This window comes from Pelobates fuscus, chromosome 5, assembly GCF_036172605.1.
Source record: "Pelobates fuscus isolate aPelFus1 chromosome 5, aPelFus1.pri, whole genome shotgun sequence".
NCBI classification, from domain to species: domain Eukaryota; kingdom Metazoa; phylum Chordata; class Amphibia; order Anura; family Pelobatidae; genus Pelobates; species Pelobates fuscus.
This window is the reverse complement of record NC_086321.1, coordinates 365,747,078-365,771,335: the sequence shown is the minus strand read 5'-3', so window position 1 is coordinate 365,771,335 and position 24,258 is coordinate 365,747,078. Positions and strand designations below refer to the sequence as shown.

Here is a 24,258-nt window from a genome sequence, read left to right as displayed (position 1 = left end):
ATGTTTTTAAGATGGAATCTACAGGATTTGGCAACATGCTGGATGTGAGGCTCAAAGGTGAGACCAGAGTCAAGTATGACGCCAAGACAGCGTGCTTGCAAGGATGGACTGATGTTGGTACCACAAACTTGGAGGGAGAGCGAAAGAGGAGGATCAGTATTAGGAGGAGGAAAGACAAGGAGCTCAGTTTTTGAGAGATTGAGTTTCAGAAAGCGGGAGGACATCCAGTCAGAGATGGAAGAAAGGCAAGCAGTGACACGTTGCAGGACGGCAGGGGAGAGGTCCGGGGAGGAGAGATATAGTTGGGTGTCATCAGCGTACAGGTGGTAGTGAAATCCAAAAGAGGTAATAAGTTTGCCAAGAGAGGCAGTATAAAGAGAAAATAGAAGGGGACCAAGGACGGAGCCTTGGGGAACTCCAACTGAGACAGGGCAAGGGGAGGAGGTATCATTAGAAAAGGAGACACTGAATGAGCGTTGGGAGAGATAAGAGGAAAACCATGAGAGGACAGAGTCACAGAGACCAAGCGATTGAAGAGTTTGAAGAAGGAGAGCATGATCAACGGTGTCAAAGGCCGCTGAGAGGTCAAGAAGAATTAGTATGGAGTAGTGGCCTTTGGATTTAGCTGCGATTAGGTCGTTAGTAACTTTGATAAGGGCAGTCTCTGTAGAGTGGAGAGGGCGGAAGCCAGATTGAAGAGGGTCAAGGAGAGAGTTGGAATTGAGGAAATGAGACACACGGGTAAAGACAAGTCTTTCCAGAAGCTTTGAGGAAAAAGGGAGCAGGGATATGGGACGGTAGTTAGAGGGGGTGGATGGGTCGAGGGATGGTTTTTTTAGTATAGGTACTACAGTGGCATGTTTAAGGTCAGCAGGGACGATGCCAGAGGAGAGCGAGCAGTTGAAGATGTGTGTTAAAGAAGGCACGAGACAAGTGGAGAGAGATCTAATAAGGTGAGATGGGACAGGATCGAGCGGGCAAGTGGTGGGGCGAGAGGAGCAAAGAAGAGCAGCCACCTCTTGGTCAGTAGCTGGGGAGAATGTCTGAAGGGTAGGAAAGGCATGATCTATGTGTGATTGAGAAACAGAAAGGCAAGGAGGGGAGAATTCTTTCCTTAGCTGTTCAATCTTGTCAGTGAAGTAACATGCGAAGTTATCAGCAGTAAGGTTTGTTTTGGGGGTGGCCACAGCAGGGTGAAGAAGAGAATTAAAGGTGTGAAAGAGACGCCTGGGGTTGCGGGAACATGAACTAATGAGAGTGGAAAAATAGGACTGTTTGGCAAGGGCAAGGGCTGCACTGTATGAGCACAATATGAATCTATAATGGAGAAAGTCTGATTGTGTACGAGACTTCCTCCAGGAGCGTTCAGCACAACGGGAGCATCTTTGCAGGTAGCGCGTTGATTTAGTATGCCATGGTTGGGGGCGGGTCCTCCTTGAGGTGCTTGTTTGGAGTGGCGCTGCAGTGTTCAAGGCAGATGTAAGAGTAGAGTTATATATGGAGATGGCCTGTGAAGGACAGGAGAGGGAAGGGATGGACAGCAGTTGTGAATCAATGTCAGATGACAACTGTTGGAGATCAAGAGAATTAAGGTCCCTCCTGAGTTGAGGGGGGTTAGGCTGAGGTTTTTGGGTGAGGGGGTATGTGAGAGCAAATGATAAGAGGTGGTGATCAGAGAGTGGATATGGAGTGTTGCAGATATTAGATACTGTACATGCATAAGTGAAGATTAGGTCAAGGGTATTGCCAGCTACATGGGTGGGAGAATCTGCCCACTGCGATAGCCCGAGGGAGGAAGTGATGGAAAGTAGTTTGGTGGCTGCAGAGGTCAAAGGTGGGTTTATAGGAATATTGAAGTCCCCGAGAATTAGGGATGGAATGTTAGAAGAGAGGAAATAGGGTAGCCAGGCAGCAAAGTGGTCAAGGAAGAGAAGAGGGGAACCAGGGGGGCGGTAAATAACAGCAATGTTAGCAGAGAAGGGTTTGAAAAGGCGAATTGAGTGTATTTCAAATGATGGGAAAGAGAGAGAAGGGGGGGTGGGAAGAGGTTTAAAAGAGCAGTGAGGGGAGAGGAGAAACCCAACACCACCACCTTTACATTCAGAGTTTCTTGGGTTGTGGGTAAGTTGGAGACCACCGAAGGACAAAGATGCAGGGGTGGCAGTGTCAGAGGGGGAGAGCCAGGTTTCTGTTATGGCTAGTAAATCTATAGAACGAGAGATGAAGAAGTCATGGACAGCAGTGGATTTAGTTATATTGCAAACAGAGCGTGCGTTCCAGAGGGCAGTATTGAAGGAGGATTTAGAGGAACATGAGATGGGTATGAGATTAGTGTGGATCCTTGGGTTAGTATGTGCTGAGTTTGTTGCGAGGGGGCCGGGGTTAGGAGAGACATCACCAGCAGCTAGGAGCAGAAGGATAGAAAGGAAGTGAAGGTGGGAGTAGGATTTGAAAGTTTTGTAGGAGGGTATGTATGTAGAGGATTTGTGAGGAGTTGGTGGAGATAGGCTGGAAAGGTATGTGTAGAGTGCATGGGCTGAATAGAGAGGGGAGGGGAGTAAGGTTGAAGTAATAATTATGGTGTTGCTAGGGATAGGTGAGTGAAAGGATAGCGATATTTTAGTGATGAGAGAAGTTAGTGTTAAAGTGAAAAATAGAAGGGAGAACATTAGAAAAAGTGTATTATATAGATATGTAGATCATATATACAAACACACAAATATCAATGAGTGATTAAACCAATGTAAGGATGCAGTGTGTTAAATATATTCAGGTGAGGAGAGGTTTAGTGATTTGATTGGTGTGTTAAGGAAACCAGCTGATGTGCACTATCTATAAGTAAGTTGTCGACCATGGGGCGGGATGGTGTGGGGAGGGGTGGGTGGGCAATCTTCCAGAGATGATACCTCTGCTCTGAAGATTCAGCAGGACTTGGTTGCTTGGGAGTGCTGGGTGTTAATGCTGTTTTAAGGGGCCCAGTCTGAAATATAAGGTCTGAGGTTAGGAAAAAAAAAAAAAAAAGAAATAAAACACACTATTATGGGTGGGGAGACATGGGGCTATTGAGGTAATTAATTAGAGATGAAAAACTAAAAGGAGATAACATTTGGGATAAAAAGATAGGAAGGATCAGATAGGTGAAAGTCATAAACCATGAACATAAATTTACAAGATTATCAGTGAGTAGTAACACTAGGTAAACAAACAATTAACAAAAAGTCTTAAAGAATGAACATAAAATGACATGATCACAGCAGCTTTAAGCAAAACAAGAACAGAAGATCGGGATGGGAGATATAGGTATCAATTAAGTAGTGATAGTATAGGGAGGAAGATGGAATAGAACACAATTTTAAAATAAGAGTTTAAAGGAAACAGTAATACAGGTATTCTTGAGTAGATCTTCCAGAGATGATACCTCTGCTCTGAAGATTCAGCAGGACTTGGTTGCTTGGGAGTGCTGGGTGTTAATGCTGTTTTAAGGGGCCCAGTCTCTGCTCTGAAGATTCAGCAGGACTTGGTTGCTTGGGAGTGCTGGGTGTTAATGCTGTTTTAAGGGGCCCAGTCTCTGCTCTGAAGATTCAGCAGGACTTGGTTGCTTGGGAGTGCTGGGTGTTAATGCTGTTTTAAGGGGCCCAGTCTCTGCTCTGAAGATTCAGCAGGACTTGGTTGCTTGGGAGTGCTGGGTGTTAATGCTGTTTTAAGGGGCCCAGTCTCTGCTCTGAAGATTCAGCAGGACTTGGTTGCTTGGGAGTGCTGGGTGTTAATGCTGTTTTAAGGGGCCCAGTCTCTGCTCTGAAGATTCAGCAGGACTTGGTTGCTTGGGAGTGAGGCATAGCTGATATCTCTCTAGGCACCGTGAGCAAGGGGTCCACGTCTGGATTACCGTTTAAACTTATGGAGCTCAAGCTGGTTCTAGCTCATCTTGTGGGGTTGCTGTGTCTCTCGTGCAGAGGGAACTTGCTGGCATTTCGGATCTGGACTGCCCATATGGGTGGGACCAGTCTGATATGTTTCAGAGATGTTCTCGCTGTAATGGCACAAAAACCAGCTTGAGATCTGAGCGGGGACCCACCGAAGGGCAAGCTATTTCAGCTGCTGCCCGTTCTCAATATTCTCTTGTGACCCATTTTTTTGATCTTACCAGAGATCTATAAAGTACTATCACTACCTCTCTGTGCTCCTGGGATCTGCTCTATAGAACTGAACACAATACTCTAGGTGAGATCTTACCAGGGATCTATAAAGTACTATCACTACCTGTCTATGTCCTCCTGGGATCTGCTGTATAGAACGGAACACAATACTATAGGTGAGATCTTACCAGGAATCTATAAAGTACTATCACTACCTGTCTATGTCCTCCTGGGATCTGCTCTATATAACTGAACACAATACTCTAGGTGAGATCTTACCAGGGATCTATAACGTACTATCACTACCTCTCTATATCTTCCTGGGATCTGCTCTATAGAACGGAATACAATACTCAAGGTAAGATTTGTAAGAGTTGTGTGCCACACCATGAATTAAAATAGAGGCCAAATACATTTTTATTAACTGTCGTGCTCAGTGAAGGTTAACATGGCAACTGACAAAACCATACTATATAGACAACACTATTAAAAAAAAGCCTTCAAAATGCCCAGAAAACAAAAGTGTTGTTAAATGCTAGTTAAAATGTTGTACGATATTTCTTTGAGACAATGCTTCTCATACCAGAACCCAAGTCTACCAGTGAGAGTCCCCCGGTGGCTGACACATCTTACATAATAAATATACATTGACAGAGATTCCTTCACAGTGAAATGATTAATAGGAGATACGCTGTAAGTATAGTATGTAAAGTCACACATTCTGAACTACCTTTCCATATATATATTCCATTGGATATGTATTTGTGATATATAGATACATTTACTCACTTTATACACATATATACATACTCAATATAAATAAAATAAAATAAATAAACAATATACAATCTATGCCTGTTCCACCCAAATTACCGCACAGCCTAATGCACTCTGTGTCACCAGCACAGCACCGGGTAAAACTCAATTCAAATAATCTAATCTATTAAAATAAAATAAAAATGAATTAAAAGACCTGCTTTTGGTAGCACATTTTTAATGTAGAAACCCATCTTATTTAGTGCATTATATAGATAGTATTAAAAAGGAATTGAAGCAAAAAAAAAATGTAAAATACGTCCATGAGCTGACGGTGGTCTCACTAGGGAGCGTCTCCACCATTAAGGAGCCTCCTAATCTGTCTCTAGTCTAGATGCGGTCTTATCTGCCTGGCCATAAATACTATTTTTATCCTCTACAAACCACATGCCTGAATTATCTCTTAGTATTCATTTTTCTTATTTACCAACAAAGAATTAAAAGCAACAAAAAGTAAAAGTTACAAAATTGGATTGATAGCGTTCACCAGTTAGCCGTCTTCTATTTGCAGTTGTCTATGGTTTTCAATAAAGTTTTCAATTTCAATTTACAGGTGCTATCCCCTCTTTCATTGTCAAACTATTTCAGGGGTGTTAGACAAAAACATGGGCTCTCCCCAGCACCCAGAGCCAAGCCCCTCCATAGCCACGTTGCTAAAAAAATTTCCCTTCTGGGTAATCTAGTAAGAAGAATCCATTTAATCCGGGCTTTCATGGCATTTTCAGATTCATTTTTTTATTCCACTTATCTTCTCCTGTTCATTATTTATTTTAGAATACAGATTTAAACAAACAATATATTTAAAAAAACTTGAATAATTAAAAAAAAATATTCAAATCTCTCAGTTATATTGTTTTACTCTGATAAATTAAGCCCTTCGAATAACTTTCCTGCTTAATGATGAAGAAATATATGTGATCGGAATAGAACCAATCGTGCCTTTATGTTGCACCTTGTTGTCCTTTGCAACGTAAAAGCACATGCTTGTCTGTGTTCCAAACATTGTATTGATCAGCACTGTTATAAGGTTCTACTATGCATTCAAACATTAAATTGTTGGAGTTTGTCTGTCTTGTAAGCCATCCCAATAGAGACATTCCTACACCTTTTATTTCATTAGAAGTGATCATCTTACTTTGTGCCGGGCCATTGCTATAGTCAAAGCATCTCTATAAATGAATAAACGTTTAAGTCATAAACAAAACAAAAACTAATTTAATTTCTTCAACAGCACTAAAACAAATCAGGGTAGCAAAAAAAGTCTACAATGGAAAATCGTATTAATGTAAAATGGTTTTCGCTAACCACAGCTGATCTTTTATTAGATTAGGAAAGATGGTCATTTTGGGATTTAAGAGAGTCATGGAAGGATGGAAGTATTTTTTGCATTAGGAGAAGGATGTCTCTAATTTTCTGCTATATCCAAATGTTTTGTTCAGTGTTTCCCGTGAAAGTGAACTGCTCCATTATTTACTGTCTGCGTTATTTGAGATTTGCGAAAATTGGTCTGTGGTTCACCCTATAAATGCAATATCATTGGCAGTGTTCTTGCATTACATAATTGCATATTTAGATATTAACATGAACCTGTTTGCAGCTAAGTTCCGTCAGACTAATGCTTATAATTCTGTGAAAGAAAAAAAAGCATATTATAAAATGGAGAAATGCATGGGTTTTAGTATCTTACAAAATTAAAGGGGCCAACTCATCCCATGATTAAAACGCGTTGGGTTATGCATACTTTTATGTATGGTGTTATTAATACTGGGCATTAATTATCCAAGCTTCTATTCAGTATTTTGTATGGGTGCAATCTATGATTTTACCAGCTTGTCTAAGGGCTTCCATTTTGGAATTCTTAAATAGGAGGAGGGCAGTGATAGAATTCATGCTCCTATTGGCTGATGTCATAAGTTTGGTGGTGCAATCTGCATTCTTATTGGCTGATCTTTTTCTATCATCCGTTTCTAACTTGATATGAACTTTATCAAGTATTACGTAAGCTTTACACTGATAACTAGCTCAGTTTTTTTTTTTTTTTTTAATATGCACATTTTGTATATTGATCTTTAAGTATTTCTAAGGAATTTCAGTTCTTCTTTTCTCGGTATAAAACAATATTTTGTAAATAGCTAAATTGCATTTTATATAGGCAGCATAAATGATTACAGAAGAATTACTCCAATGTTATATTTATTGGAACAAAAAGACATTTAGTTAATTTAGCTCTACTTAGTGTATAATGATACATAATGAAAAGATAGGTTTATCAGATTTCACTCTACAGACAGAGATGTTGGTCTTGTGGACTTTGTCCAGGCCGTATTATTAAAGGTCTCATGTTGGACCTGCAGAGTTTCTGAATCTCCTCACGTGTCGAGGTATCTGGTTTTCTGATCGATCCAGCTTTACTATTAATAGAGGAGCCACAAATACCCACACTGTTGGGGGTGCAGGCAGACAGACATGGAAAAAAGTCTATTGTAAAGGATCACCGGATGTCAAGACACACGAATGTAATCTAGGTATACTCACGGGGCATGATGCCTTGGTCCACCAGATGCTCTTGAGTCCTTCTTTGCTGAAGCCGTAACTGTAAAACTATTAGAAGAAGAAAGTCAGGAATCAGACGTTCCCCCCATCCATATTCAGAGAAATTTAGTTCCAGTGGCAGCGTTCCTACATCTCCACGGAGAAACATGCACTTCCTGCCAAAGGACTCTTGTTCATCGATAAGGGAGGATTAGAAGTCAGTTGTCCGGAGGTTAAAGTTGGTGTTAATGATGTAGTAGGACGACATGCAAAAATGCTGTTATAGACACAGGTTATCACCAGGCTGGTGAACAGGGATATTAGAACCTTGACCACAGTAAATAAAAGTATATTTACACTTCTTGCGCAATGAGAAATGTGCGAGTTTCAGTTTCACTTTGCGAAGATCAAATTTCTGTTCCTCAAACCGAATACACCTGTCTAATCTACTGTTAGTAATTGCAAATACAAATTCAATACGTCGACCCAAGTGATCTAAACGTTTTCAGGCCTCTGCTACTTTCATGTCCAAATATTAACAAAAGATTTTATCTTAGCAGTCCTTAATAAATTGTTTGTTTGATGTTTAATATATACAGATCAAATTTCATATCAAACCAATCTTTCGGGTAAAACCGAAAATTCGGAGTGGTTACCAAAATAAAAAAAGTTAAATAAACGTCATTGTTTCACATAGATTTCTGCTCCCAATACCGTCCTTGCCTGACTTGCAATAAACTTAGTAAATTAATTGTTCTAATGAAATAAACACCACTACGTTTAACCTCTATAAGTTCCTACGTTAAGGATGTAAACAGATCACTGTCTGAATCTACTTAAAGACGAGGAATTCATTGGATTAAAATGTAATTGAGGAGACGTGACTCAGAAGTCACAGGACAGGTATGATCATGTGAAGCAGACATATCATTTTCATGGATTCAGACCCATTCTAACATCCCATTTGATGCCTGACAGAAAACTACTTTAAGCTTAACCAGGACCATATGCAGAGAAAGTGGAGGCAGACGGAGGGTCGGTGCGATATAGAAGAAATTAGACTTTGTAAATAATTGCTTTAGCAGGGCCTGAAAATACACAGCTGTATCATTTTTATATAAATACATTTATGTATTAGCAAGACTTTCTTTCACCAAGCTGATAGAAAATATAATTCCAGTTTTATGGGATATAAAACAGTAGGATTTTAGTGAAATCCACGTAAAGCAATCGTCTAACGGTTTTCCTTAAGGCTTTCGTAACTACTCTGCCCGCCTGTCAGTTTACCATTCTTTAATGTGCCCGTGTGCAGTGCGCTGGTATTTTACACCAAGGTTAATTTTCACAATTGTTAATACTTTTCATCCATTCAATATTTCTTTATATCCGCAGTATTTTCTTTTACCTCCTATGTATCCTTGGACAGTAATCTTTATACAAAAATGTAAAAAAAATTTTATGAGCTAGCAATGCATTCTACGTTTCAAATGAATTTTACTTCTTTTTTTTTTAAACAAAGTCAGTATTCAAGGGTTAACCATGTAATGGCAATTATATTTGTGCTGTCAATAAACTGCAGTATTTAAAATCTCTTCACATAGAGTTTTCTGATAATTAAGCATCCGCAGAGTTCTATGCTGCTATAGGTCCTTTAACAATGAATTGTGGGAACTGAGTGGAATGTTATTTGTCCGTAAGGGGCTTAATCGTTAGGAATTTCCCACAATGCTGAGCGAAATGCCTGAGAGTTATGGTACACTAGACACCACTCACACATCAATAAAGAAGCACCATTATTCTTTAGAGCCATTTACCTACATTTTAGGTTTAATCCAGAACTGGTTCATATGCAAAATTCTGTCACTATTTTCTTGGAGCCTGTAATGCTTATAAAAGGCACAGAAATTGCTTTAAGTATTATTATGAATTTATGGGATGCAAGTTTAGATTTATTTCCTTTTAGCTTAAAGTAGTGGTTCTGGTGTCTATAGCCTGTAGTATTGTAAACACTACCTTGGATTGGCTGAGATCATCAGTATTGATGATCTCAGCCATGGAGGCGGGGTAAGTTTAATCGCCTTATTTCTCCACAGAGAGGTGGGTCTTTAATTTTTGGCCTGTTGATGTGGGAAAGGCATAACGTTGCTTGCCAGTTGTGGTAGAACTGCAAGTCTAAATTAAGTTTATAGCCGTCTGAGTATCACATGAATTATGAATTGTCCACAAAAACTGGAGATCTAACTATTGGCTAATAATGATCTGCCGAATCAGTCTGTTTAAAATTGCAGCCCTGTATGCAAGCAGTACAGTTTATATATGACCCCCTGCTTGACATGTGGAGAAGGTCTCTGAATTACATCACACCAGAGAGGGGGGGGGACATTCTTTCCCTTGAATCCTTACATCACTGTAATATGAAAGAGTGGAACAGAATTGAGCATGTGTCCAATACAGGTCACTCAGATTAAGCATACAAATCAGGCTTTAGACTTTCACCGTTACCCCACACGAGGAGCACACTGGATGCATCTGGAGAGCAGTGAGTGCATCCCCTAAACGTGAGACCTTTAAATAAATGTATCCTTTTTTTCTGGCTTTATCATGCTCTGTCTTGAACATTAACTATTGACTTCTACTGTACCTCAAGTGCAATTGCAATAATTTATATATCGCCAACAAATACAGCAGCGATGTACCATAGGTAAACAAGACAAATATTTTATTCTAACAAAACATGTATGAGATAGGAGAATAGTAGCTGAAGAGCTTACAATCACATCATGTAGCTAGTAGGATATAGGAAGTAGGATATAAAAATGTAATATCACACCCATGACTGTCTCTCCCGTGTATGTATAAATGAGCAGGCTCAGCACTGCCTAACCAGCTATATCCTTGCTTTGAGTGTCTCTAAATCTGGGTAACAGTATAGCGAATGCGATTATATTTCACAACGAGAGCCAGAATGCTTCCTACATAAACAATGTAGAAGAGATCTACAGGTTGATAACAGAACGGTTGTCTTTTTATCTCTAACTTGGCAAACAAATAGTTGCAGTAATAGGTGAAGCCTGGGTCTAATAGGTTTATAACTTTTTTTAAATTAATCAGAGTCATATGATGAGGGCAGCATTAGGGCCCCTTGTTAATATGTTTTTGAAATAAAACGCGCCTTTTGGGGGATTTGTTTTTCGAGTGTGAATAATGAATTCTGTCTTTTCCACTATTTATTAATTTTGTCTCTTTTCCGTCTTTTTTTTTTCTTTTGCAACACTTTTCCTGTAGTTCATTTAAATTATTAATATTTCTGTCCTATCTAACATCAGAAAAGTATTCTATTGTCTGGCGTCCTCTTAAACCACTTCATCTTGGCGTAGAAAGCGAGACGGAATACAATTGGAATATTCACACAGTGCTGTGTGATTAGCGAGTAAACAATCAATGTGGGGACAGAAACATTTATTAGAGCCTACAATTCATACTACTTTCAAAACACTTTAATGAGTTGGAACTGACATTGAACCCCCAAAATACATTTTTCAGAACACTTTGATAAATTTCTATTACTTTGTTTTGCCCATTCCTGTCGCGTTTCACTTTACAAAGGATGTATATCGTTATACAACGGCTACACACAAGCTTGACAAAGACATTATATGTGCCAAAACTTTGTGGGGTCACGTTTACAAAGGTCTTTGGACTGGTAAGAGAACGCCAAAGTTCTCTGTTCGTATGTTTCTCGATGATCTAATTAATAAGCAATAAAAGGAGTTAATGCAATGTCAGTTTCTTTAAGTTTTGCTTTTGATTACAATTATCATCAAGCTGCATTATAAATTAATATAGTACAAGAAAGGCCCATTTTTTCAGTATCTTTACTAGTTTTACCCATCTCTCTCTGTACCTATGCAGTTTTTGGAAGAAGACGATTGCGGCTACTTTCAAATTTATGAATAAATTCTGTTCAAGCGTCATCAACCTAATACTCCAGGCAAAATTTGTAATAGTATCACTTGTACTCAAATTCCCCCCTTTTATAATATTGTAATGCACTACAGTATACGTTGGCGCTATATATAAATACCAATAATAATGTGCGTGAAACTTGAATTTCTCTTCTTACAGGCCTTGTGTGAGTGTTAGCTATGCTGCCAAGTTTAAATCTACTCAGGCCAGGAGAAAAAAAGAATAGTGGAATATATATAGTTTAACTCGTCTGATGAAATATATTGAATTCGTACCATTATATATAGTACAAATATTATCCAAAATGGAGCTCTAGGGAATTCAGAATGGGAGTTAGGTTAGTAAATATAGAATGGCTTTTAGAATGACATCTTAAAAGCTACATTTTCAACATGCAGCATAACTCAACAAACCAAGTGTACACTTGTATTGTTCCAACGATGGAGCATAGAAAGACTCAGACAGATTACAAACATAGACCAGTGTTGCTACATGCAATAGGCTCCTCTTGAGGCCATAGGTAAATTAACAATTCTACTTTGTGTGTTTTTTTGTTTTTTTTTTAAAGAAAAAACAAAACAACTACATGGCTAGATACCAGAGCTACTTTAGGGGACACAAGAATGGGGGAGCCAGATACCAGAGCAGCATTGGGGGACACAAGAAAGGGGGGGATGTAAACCTACTCCTGGAGAAAGTACTATTCTTTCTGGTACTTTCAAAATCCAACTTAATATGCACCGTACTAAATTATATGGTGCAATGAAAGTAAACAAAAACTTAAAAAAAAAAAAAAAAAGACATTTGCTTTTAACTGTTGCTAATAACAACCATACATGGGAACAGGGAACGCCGACAAATAACCCTCTCTGCCAGGACTATACACTAAAGTGAGAATTAAAAGTGAATGCCGAGAAAACTTTATATTTAAGGCCAGAGTAGCTAAATTTAAAACTTAGTTAACTTAGTTAACTGCAATTTGTCAATTTTTGGCCTTAACTTTCAAAACTCCCTTCAGTAAATAACTAATGTTAATATTCTGTTTCACACACACTGCATTGAGATGGATAACTGGTTGACGTTTTTATCTCTCCCTTTAGTTCATACTGATTTTTATAAAGGTGCACTGACAGGCCCTAACGTCCATACTTTGGCCACCGCACCCGCCTCTTACCAGATGTACAGTCACAGCAAGCTACACTGGTTTTCTAGAATCTCTGTTGTCTGTCATGATTTGGTTAAACATACCGCTCTCTCATTGTTTCTTAAATCCTTTGATTGATTTGTCGGACGCTTCACCCAGACAACTTCAATGAGATTAAGCGGCCTGGGTGCCTGTTGTGTCCCTTTAAGAGATTTTAAGTCATTCTCGATAGATATTATAATGCAGATGGCATTATTGGGGGCCCACTGAATAAAGGGGTTTATTCCACGTCAGAAAAAAGCAGACAAGGGACTTGTAATGTTTAGGCCAATATAGGCAACTGAAAAAAAATCTCAAACTTTAAAATTTTCACCTAAAATCTGCATTTCCTTTCTCTGTTCTCTGCAAACGCCATGTTAGTAAAGAAACCGTCCTCGGTTATTTTATTGAGATATGGCTGTTCCATCAAAGCACTCATACAGGTGCTATCCCCTTCCATTTTACTAAGAGAGGTAGACAGATTGTTCAAGTTAACTTGTATTTTTTGTGGTGAATTGTTCTTCAAAATAAATCTACAAACTGAATTTCACGGTTTGTGTATCTCAGGCAGGAAAGCAGCCATTAAATGATGTAACTGATGAGTTGCCACTTTGCAGAAAACCACAGAATTTTGCTTAAAAAAAGATTAAAAGTAAAAATAAAACGATTTATGAGAAAAATATGCGATGGTCCCTGAGATTATTAGAGTGTGTGGTCTGCCAGAGATGTAGCCGTTACAACAACGGTAAGTCTCTAAGTTTTGTTGCAACACGTTGTATTTATATTCCTCGTCTACAAGATAGCAATTCCTCACAGCACTTTGTCAGATATAATCGCTGGGGCTCGATATGTTTCTGTAAACAGAATTTCCTGTAGCATTTGGTCAGAGTGACCTGAGAATGTTACGAACAGTTAACTGATATCTAGTATTGGAAAGGCTGGCTGTGCTACAATACCGGTAAGAACCAAGCCTACATCCAGTCCTCCAGCTAATGTGCAACTACAACTCCCAGAATCCTTTGTCAGCTTCTATCGCCAACCCAATAACCCCCAATCCTGCTTATTGAAGAACTAAACTCACAAGGAGTTTGCTGGACAATTGAAGGCCTACTTACCGGCTCGCTAGCCAGAAACATCTACCCTGTGTCGCAGCAATCACCAAAAACCAGCATCTTTCAGCTTAATGTAAAAACAAATGGAGTTTTCATATCTTCAGTTTTGTCAGTGTATGAAAATGTTTATATTTGCAGTCTGTGTAAGATATGCCATCACACAGGGCACACATTTAACCATAAATTTCCCTAAAAAAAAAAAAAAAATTCACTCAAACCACGCAAAGTAGTGGTTATATTGCCAGAAGTGCCCTGGCGCCACCGCAATGTTAAGTTGTTGGACCGTTTAGTATAGGTTACACTTCTTAGCTGGGTCCCTGCGGTGCGGCTCCCTCTTCCTGCAGCTGACGCTGTCAGACAGTGAACTGGACGTGCACTGCAGAGCTTTGCTCAGAAGATTATTATTATTATTATTTTACGATTTATATAGCGCCATCACATTCCGTAGCGCTGTACAATGGGAAGAAGATCTAATGGAGCTCCTAGCAGGAGCCTCTAGCTCTCACTTCTGGCTGCAAAGAGGGGGGACCCCAGGTAAGGGTGCCAGGGCATTCCCGGGGAGCTATAGTAGTTAAGGTACTTGTGGTTTTTCCTTTAAGGGGCAGATTTATTTCAGTGTAGTTTGGCATGGATACGTTAAAAAAATCGGATCTTTCACTTCAATCATTAAAGGATTATTTTGACACTAAAATAAATGAAAATTATTTATGTTGATTAGAAATAAATTAGAAATTGAACCCATGTGTTAGACCGCCACACATGCCCACACATGCATACATATGTTTTTTATTCTGCAAAACAGAAAAGGACTATGAGGCCCTGGGGATTAAACCTAACTGAACGAGAGCTGTCAGAGGAAAATAGGACCAGCTCTGATTGCTAGCGTTCTCTGGGCCCTCTGCTACTATTAGGTTGCCAACTGGCCAGTATTTTACTGGCACAACCAGGATTTAAGGCTGCTAGGCCGGTATTGCTAAATAAGCAGCAATACAAATGCCAGCATTTTTCTCTGTGATTGAGATTAGACTGCAATACCAGTACCTGCCAGTAGGGTGTGGTGTGGAGAGAGGCACGGATAGGAAGTTACATCTCATCTCTGCCTCTATCTCCTGACTGAATCCGCAGGGGAGTAGTTATTCAGCACAGACAGTGCAGCCAGCAGCTCCCAGCCTGGAGATCAGCTAAGTGAGGGATGGGGGGGACACAAGTGGGAGGACCGGCAAGTGGAGACACAGATTGGGATTAACAGGTGGAGAGACACAGATGGAGTTAACAAGAGGAGAGACACAGATGGGGTTAACGGGAGGAGAGGCACAAATGGGGGTCACCATGTAGAGAGACACAGATGGGTGTTTGGACAGGAGAAGAGACACCAATGAGGGTTTGGACAGCAGAAGAGACACAGATGGGGGTTTGGAAAGGAGGAGAGACACCGATGGGGGTTTGGAAAGGAGGAGAGACACCGATGGGGGTTTGGAAAGGAGGAGAGACACCGATGGGGGTTTGGAAAGGAGGAGAGACACCGATGGGGGTTTGGAAAGGAGGAGAGACACCGATGGGGGTTTGGAAAGGAGGAGAGACACCAATGAGGGTTTGGACAGCAGAAGAGACACAGATGGGGGTTTGGAAAGGAGGAGAGACACCGATGGGGGTTTGGAAAGGAGGAGAGACACCGATGGGGGTTTGGAAAGGAGGAGAGACACGTATTTGGGTTTGGACAGGAGAAGAGACACCAACGGGGGTTTGGAAAGGAGGAGAAACACAGATGGGGGTTTGGACAGTAGAAGAGACACCGATGGGGGTTTGGAAAGGAGAAGAGACAAAGATGGGGGTTTGGACAGGAGAAGAGACACAGATTGGGGGTTGGAAAGATACGTATTTAGGTTTGGACAGGTGGAGAGACACAGATGGGGGTTTGGAAAGGAGGAGAGACACCGATGGGGGTTTGGAAAGGAGGAGAGACACCGATGGGGGTTTGGAAAGGAGGAGAGACACGTATTTGGGTTTGGACAGGAGAAGAGACACCGACGGGGGTTTGGAAAGGAGGAGAAACACAGATGGGGGTTTGGACAGTAGAAGAGACACCGATGGGGGTTTGGAAAGGAGAAGAGACAAAGATGGGGGTTTGGACAGGAGAAGAGACACAGATTGGGGGTTGGAAAGATACGTATTTAGGTTTGGACAGGTGGAGAGACACAGATTGGGGTTTGCACAGTAGGATACACCAATTGGGGATACCAGAGGAAGAGAGAGGCAGATGAGGTTTGATAAAGGAGAAGAGATACAGTTGAGTATAGGGAGATGAGATTAATAGAGAACGAGGAAGGTGTGGGCACATAAAATACGTGACTGTCTGGAGGTGTTCGGGCGTCCACTTGTAAAAGTGCAATTTTCTGTTGTAATCTGCTTTTATAAACGTATTGTTATTTATTTATTTATTTTTTTAAATGACAACTCCAGACACATAAGATACAGCAGCACTTATGTAAGCTGAATGACTTCATGTGTTTGTAGGGCTCCTATAACATACAATGCATTAACCCAAAGCATCATCAAAAATAAATTGTGAAATTCAAGACATAAATAGCCATACAGATAAAAAAAAAAAAGAGAACTGCAGAATTTTTCCAAATCCTAATAATCCTAATAAATTAATCTGGCCTTAACATTGTAGTCTGGTTTTACAATAAATTTAGAGAATAAACTACAGATGTTTATTAATTAAACTGTAAACATTTAGTGAATTTAAATATTAATTGTAAATTATAGACAAAAAAAATGATTTGATAAAATTCGCAAATTGGCCATTTGAACCTTTATTTTGCAATTTGGATTGTATTCATTAAAAATTGGTGTTTAGTTAATAAACCCAGTGTATTTCTATATATATTGTCTATGATACAGAAAAGAATGTGATGCAGACAGCCTGCTGCTGGGTCCACTGAGTGAGCTCTCAGAAGAGCAGTCCAATCTCCCCAAGCCTCGAAAAACAAACAGAACATTACAAATGTAATATTTAATTAAGAAAAGAATATAGGAAATTAAGAATGCAGATTACAAGACCATTCTAATCTGTTTTCAGTGTTAATGTGGATGAGTTAAATGTTTTATCATTTTAGATACTATGACTTGAGCGAGCGTTTGAGATCATTTTATAAATTATGAGTTCTGCAATTCTGAGCCTGACATCAATCTGTGAAATTAACGGGGACAGTTTAATTTACTAATAAAAATGTTACAGCATGGTGGGCAGGTTCTTCGTAGCCCCGGGCACACTTTTAGTTCCAACGCGAGGCCACGATACCTTACCAATGAAAGTGTTTCGGTACACGAGGTATAACTAACCAGGAATAAGCACAGGGCTGAGGCGGAGGGGAAACCCTTTCACTTCCTAAACCACAGCTACAGCAGCTGCTCCCAAACATTTAACTTGAACTCTGAGCCCGAAGCACTGAACTTAGAACATCTGTCGTCAAAATATGACTGGATCATGCTCATACTACTGAAACCATCACATTGCCCAGTGTGTGGACAGTTTCGGTAGAACCTACTGTTCCAGGGCCAGATAATATGGGGGCAACTGGAACTGCAGCTGCAGACCCTTTAATACGTCCATGGATTCGAAATATTACAAATATAGTATTTATATATAATAATGTAGGATATATGACATCACTACCACCACCATTCTCTGGAATATTGTGTGCAGGGGGGCAGTTTGGGGATTTTGTTGAAAGTAGGGGTGCAAATTTATTGTGGAGTGACTGGCAATCAAAGAGTAAACGTAATGCTGGTTTTGTGCACCGTGGTCGCTTCTCTTGTCTCTCTCCAGTCCAGTATCACAGAGCCCACATTGATACTGTCCTACCAGATCCGGGACACCTGGGATGTATGGCAATTCTAGTGTTATCAATCTACAAGTCTTGAATAAGGCCACCATAATGGTCAGCACCGTGCCCGTTAGGCTCATAATCCAGCACTGCAGAGGGTGGCTGAACATGATATGACTTGTAGTCCATAGCAGCCGTCAGACAGAGAATGCCTCTTCTTGGATATCTTTATTTTAACAGGTGAGATGGCAGTAATTCGGCTAAATTCGTACCGCTTCCTCCCTTGGTTTAACCCTTTCCGTTTCAGAAAGCATGATGCACATCTGTTTTACCCACTCGCACTGTGAGAGTGATTCTGTAGAAGACACAGCTGTTGTTTTGGTTAACAAGGGCCCGAGGCTGCTGCAAGAGTTAATGAGTAACATCACATAATTTAACTGTCTGGAGCCTTTCTTCCTGACACTTCCTTTTTGATGTTTAGAATCAAGTTAAAAACATATGGTTACAGTGACAAGAAGCCAGAACGCAGTGTATATTGGCTGCACAGGAACTGGAGAGATTAGGAGCTGATCTACTCATAAAACCTGATGTGGGCATCATATGCAAACCATCACTGCTGTGCGTTTTGCCATTATGTTTTGTAGTTTGTTTTTTGTCAAACTAAAAACTGTACTAATTTCATTAAATACACTCGAAAAACAAACAGAACATTACAAATGTAATATTTAATTAAGAACAGAATATAGGAAATTAAGAATGCAGATTAGACCATCCGTCACTTATCTAAGGTGAGGTGCCCCGGGATAAAAGTGTATTTCCTTGCAAGCTCTAGAACAGGAATGCCGAAAAGGCAGATCCCCAGATGTTGTAGAACTACAACTCCCATGATACTTTGCATGCCTTTAAAATGCCTTTACAATGACAAAGCATCATGGTAGCCGTAGTCTTAAAACATCTGGGGATCTACTTTTTGGGCATCCCTATCTGAAATGGATAGACCGTGTTTGATTTGTTTTCCTTCTTAGAATATTAAAACCTTCCTAAAATTGTGTTCAGCTAGTTACCACCTCTGCTGGAAGACAGTGCCATGCGTGCACACAACTGCTTCAGAATTTCTAGTGCACCCAAACTGTAATTAGTGATTTGAACAGGGATAGTCACAGTGGCAGTGCACATTCAGCACAAATCCTAAAAGAATTTATATGAAGTTGTGCGAAGGGGTTTATTTGTTCCTGGAGTTTTAATGTACATTTTCCAAATTATTATAGTGGAACTTCCTGTAAAAAAGAGGTCCAGATGTGCATGCGCAGAATGTAGAACGTTTCTTGATGCAGTCGTGTTAACGGTGTAACCTGAATCCTACAATGTATATTAGATCAAAGATGCAAGACTGCACCTCTGTGAAGGTCCAGAGGTTGCAGAATACATTGTTTCCACAGGCTGCTATAGGATAAGACACCCCCAAATGCATAGCCTGGCTTGACAGTTGTTCTTCATTACAGTATTGGTGTTCATTTCGACACTCAGCTTGACCAGCTTAGGAATTGCTATCTGTTATTATACCCTGTGGAGAGAAGGCGTTCCCATATCTGACATACCATGCACAATAATAGGAAAATGCACCAACTCGAAGAAACTGTAAACATACTCTGCCTCTAAGAAAGTTACATAGTAATCTAGGCTGGAAAAATACTTCACTGCATCGCGTTTATAAGCCTTTATTTAAACATATAGCACCCACCCCTGTAAATATAAGGAGCTATAAACTCCCTCCGATGGTTGTAGGATGGGGCATTATGACTGGGTATACTGAAGGGGTATGTTTTTTGTGGGGTTTTTTAACGAATACTACTGCAGAGTGCTGTAGATTGGATAGATTTTTAATAAATTACACCGAATGTCGGACTTAAGTGGCTGCGCAACATTACTTCTCTACAAATTAAGGTGTCACACCAAAATCACACAAAACTGTTCTCAAAATGGAGATTGGTATGTGTTAAAATAACCCTCCACCGAGATCGGTTTACTAACTATCCAGAATACAATTTATGGCGAGTATGGATATACTAGTGAGGAAGGTACAGAGCATCCCTAGATAGCGAGTACACTCAGAGTACCGTCTGTGAGGAATTATATATTTATGTTGGGAAGGGTACACTCAGAATACATTCTGTGGTTAATTTATTGATATATGATGGGAAGGGTACACAGTATGTACACTCAGAATACAGTCTGTGGGGGATTATATATTTTATGTTGGGGAGAGTACACTCAGAATACATTATGTGGTTAATTTATTTATAGATGATGGGAAGGGTACACAGTATGTACACTCAGTCTGTGGGGGATTATATATTTTATGTTGGGGAGACTACACTCAGAATACATTATGTGGTTAATTTATTTATAGATGATGGGAAGGGTACACAGCAAGTACACTCAGAATACAGTCTGTGGGGAGTTTATATCTATGTTGGGGAGGGTACACAGCAAGTACACTCAAAATAGATTCTGTGAGGAATTTATTTATATATGATAGGAAGGGTACACAGTGTGTACACTCAGAATACAGTCTGTTTATATATATTATATATATTATATGGTATGGTTTATATATATGATGGGGAGGGTATACGACATCTTTACACAGTGGGAACACTCAGATAACATTCTGTCGGGAGTTTGAATATACTAACTTAGAAGGTATAGAGTGAGTATACTCCGAATGCAATAAATACTGGAGAGAAGGTACACAACATCCCTACACTGCAAGTAGTCTCAGAATACATTCTGTGGGGAGTTTGGATACACAGGGAAGGGGAGATGCATATCAAGTACACTTAATATAAGTATTCTGTTTAGAGGGTAGAGAATACCCCTGCTCAATGAGTAGTATCAGAATACATTATATTGGGGGATACGCTATAGGGAGGTTTCTAGAGGTGAAATATAATTGGCAAATACATTCTGTGGCAGGTGGCATATACAGGGGTCTATGAGCCAAAATAAATTCTTAGGGGAAGGGGGAAGGGGGGAGGGGGCACAGCCAAAATATATTTTATGGTGGTATTGTACAGACAAAACATTTCTGTGGGGAGGTGGAATAGAATTATGCAAGAGTGTTCTGTGAACAAATATGTACAGCCATTGTGCTATATAAAAACGCAATTTTAACAATTCTTAACTTACAAACTGCAAAATTACAAAAATAGTTTTTGAAGGAAAAAAAATATATAAATTTGACAGATAAGTAGACTAAATATTGCCGTTCGTGAAAAGCAGAATCACTCGGAAATGGAATATAATATCACGACAGTAAATACAACATCTACCCGAACAACCTGTCTTACTTGGCGATTGCGTATTTACAAAACAGATTATTATAAAATATTATAGCATTTAGTACAACGTGAAACTCCAGTTTCAGCGCTACAGCGTTTTTACCTAATATCCGACGATGCTATTTACACACCTCTACTTTAATGTCCTAAAATTTTAACGTTAGGATTAGAAAAACAATAGTTATAACTATTTAAAAGCTACAATTCCAGGTATACCACCGTCTAAAATCATACATTTATTAACTTAAAGCAAAATAAATTAAAATGACATCAGTAATGGCTGATAAAAATAAAATAAAGATCGGTTTATATTTGACTCCTCAGGGTTGTAATTTAGGGAGGGGGAGAGCTACGAAGCTACATCGATGCTTGTCATTTCTATCTCTTAAGACAGAGGGCAGTATTGATCTGCATTGGGGCTGAATTCCTCACCATGACATCATTTATCTTGCTCCTAAGGTACATTTGATATGAAAAGGCAGCCTGGGGTCTGAGTGACAGAAAACATTGTTCCCTTATCGTACTGTCACTTTTGTCATTGGATTTAAGCACTTTATAAATTCAAGATAAAGCAATATCTGTTGGGATCCCAAAACTTTTTTTTTTTTTTCACATTTATATATAGCTTATTCAACCTGTTTCAGAGGCTATAAATATATATATTTATATATTAGTATTTTTTATTCTTTTTTTCCAGGCCTGTGCTACTGTGAAATGAAGCAATGTCTATCGCCGTACATTATAACTCAACGTTACAGCATAAAAAGCCATCTTAAAAAAAAAATGTAAAAAAAATAAAACATTGCTTGAATTAAACCGACATATAATGGCGTATTTTAGTAATACATTGAATACTTTATTATGATTAATATCCAAACACTGTTTGGGTTACCATGCACAGACCACAGCTGTTATAATCAATACATACTCTGTAAGTTTGTTATTAAAAAAAAAGTTTGCAGGCGGGTAAGGTGTAATAGGCAGCACCATCGTTATAGATATTTTAAATCTGCAAAATATTAAGGTACACTCTGCAGGATAGCTAATGGTTCTTGCTTTCTGCATGCACGGATGGTTTAATGAAGTCAGTTTCGGGGGTTAATTTACTAAATCGGGAATTACAAATAATTAATAAGAGAATTGTGGATTATTAGACTTAAATAAACCCAAATGGAACAACAGCAGAGTTGAAGAATTTTTCAAATACAGTTTGCAATTTATTTTAACATTTCTACAAATTTTCCCGTTTAGCGAATATAGTGCAAGAGAGGATTGTTACAGGTAAATACTGAAGGTCATTCCTATGATCCATGAAGATTCGCAGTCCTTCAAGTTACACCGGACAAACAAACACCAACTGCTCCGGTTGTCAAAACAATGACAGAACAACAGCTTCCTCTTAATCCCATTTAATGTATGTAAAGCCAATGACAGCTTGTCACAACAATGTTTAGCCAAGACATAAACAGTATATATGCAACCAAGCACACTTTGTGTATACACACACACACTTTTTTTTATCTATATACACATGTGTTGCCGTCTCTTATGCAGATGGTTACATAAAGAGCTATTTGCACTATTTCCAAACACAGCATTTTCCATTTAAAAAGCTTAACTAGATTGTGGTAGGAAGTGGCTTGCTTCTCCGAAAAGTGCTTATTTAAAGAGCACGCAAACAGCCAAAAAACAGTAGCTTAAGGGGGGGATAGAGATCACTTGGTAACACACAGATAATTTTATGGCTTTTAAAAAAGTGAGGGTCTCAGAATAATAGTCAGTTTCAGATCTATAATAGATAAGGAGGTTTGCTAACTTTAAGCATTTAAATATTTTAATTAATTATAAATAGAATAAAACATTTATTAAATGCATTATCAAATTATACTATTCCAGATCGCAACGGTATGCCTGGAAGGTCCAATGGTACAGGCAATGCTTCAGAACTCTAAGGAGCTGTCAACTATGTTTCTTAAAGTCATGCCCCTTGTTATACAGAACAAAAATTGACTGACAGGACTGCTAACCAAGAAATTCTGCAGCAGCTGAAGTCGTAATAACACTTCTTTTTTAGTTTATAAGAATTATTAAAGACCGCCTGATTTTGACTTCTTAGAGACGTATGATTTCTATAGAATATGCTACAGATTACATTCTTCCAGAAAACATATGGAACAGACTTTTTTTGACATCAAGCCATAAAATAAAACAGTTTTACATTTGCTGGCGTAGGCATCATTTGCCTCTTTTTTTTCAAACTCCCCCTACCTGATCTGAATTTACTCCGAATCAACAGTGAGTGTTCAGAGCCCAAAAGTGTCATGTTGTTCCGTTGATCAGAATTCCAACGTCAAAAAATATTCCTCAGTAAAACCATGAGGATGATACGAATGCATCCAAGCCCTTGACTCGATCAGCTGCTTCTGGCTTCACAGCTGAGAGACGTCTGAAGCTTCAAAGGATTTGGTCCCATCAGACACTGACCTTCTACAAGAGGCAAATGCTCCTACTTCAGCTGTGCTGAACTAATTAAGTTTCATCCAAAAAGGCAACTCCTCCCCAGAGTTTACTATCAGCATCACTGGGATACAGCTGATGTCATTGTCTACTAGTGGCTCGTGCTAAAAGCATCAGTTTGATATCTGATCCTCATCACCACCAAAAAACTAAGGCAACCAATCAGCGAACTGCCTCCCCTCACCACAGGCAGACCTACTCTGCAGCTCTGCTCTGGGACTTCACTTCGCACAGACCCAAGTGATGTAGACAGCCAGTCATTTATCTTGGCTGCAAAAGCTTAAACCTTGCACAAAGCTCATGTATTTTAGCATTCAGAAATTCACGAAGCTCTTTACGGATTTCAGCACTAGCAGCCCCGTACAGTAAAGTAGGATATATGTACGTATTAACAGGAAAAAGAACCAAACATCTGTTCATTGCATCTTCAAAAAAAATGCAGTTTGAAATTGAGTATGACCACAGAACATTGCGCCAGCATAGACTCTAATGGCGAAATCATTTTCATTCGGCGTTGTATAACATTCTACGTGAGAAATTAGTTGCCGGCTTTGGGGAAATTGGGGAAGGTAAAATTAACTGGCCTAAACATTGCATAATAATACAAAATAAATATGTCACACAAAGCAGGCAAGAAATACTTTTTGTCTGCCCCTCTATGTCGGTGGTATGTAACCTCTCATAATTCATTCTTGTCTGAAGTACACACAGCAACAACAATTAGTGTAAACTACTACTTGTTGTCTGGCCATGCGCACATATTTCTACGTATTCTGCTACCTAATATCCTTAAGGACCCGTCTTTTCTCTTTTCCTCATCTATTC

General features: G+C 39.3%; 1 protein-coding gene across 4 annotated transcripts in view; it reads right to left on the bottom strand.

The window, feature by feature from the left end:
• The window catches only part of MYOCD (myocardin), a 44,525-nt gene extending 21,121 nt beyond the window's left edge, over positions 1 to 23,404 (bottom strand). For 3 of the 4 annotated variants that reach the window (XM_063456062.1, XM_063456064.1, XM_063456065.1), the window contains exons 1-2: positions 23,185 to 23,404; positions 7,488 to 7,553 (exon numbers count right to left, since the gene is read on the bottom strand). In XM_063456062.1, coding sequence (XP_063312132.1) covers positions 7,488 to 7,553; positions 23,185 to 23,239 — 121 coding nt within the window. In that variant the 5' untranslated portion in view covers positions 23,240 to 23,404. The remainder of the gene's footprint in view (positions 1 to 7,487; positions 7,554 to 23,184) is intronic. The other variant, XM_063456063.1, reaches the window with a different exon arrangement.
• Positions 23,405 to 24,258: the final 854 nt, after the last annotated feature.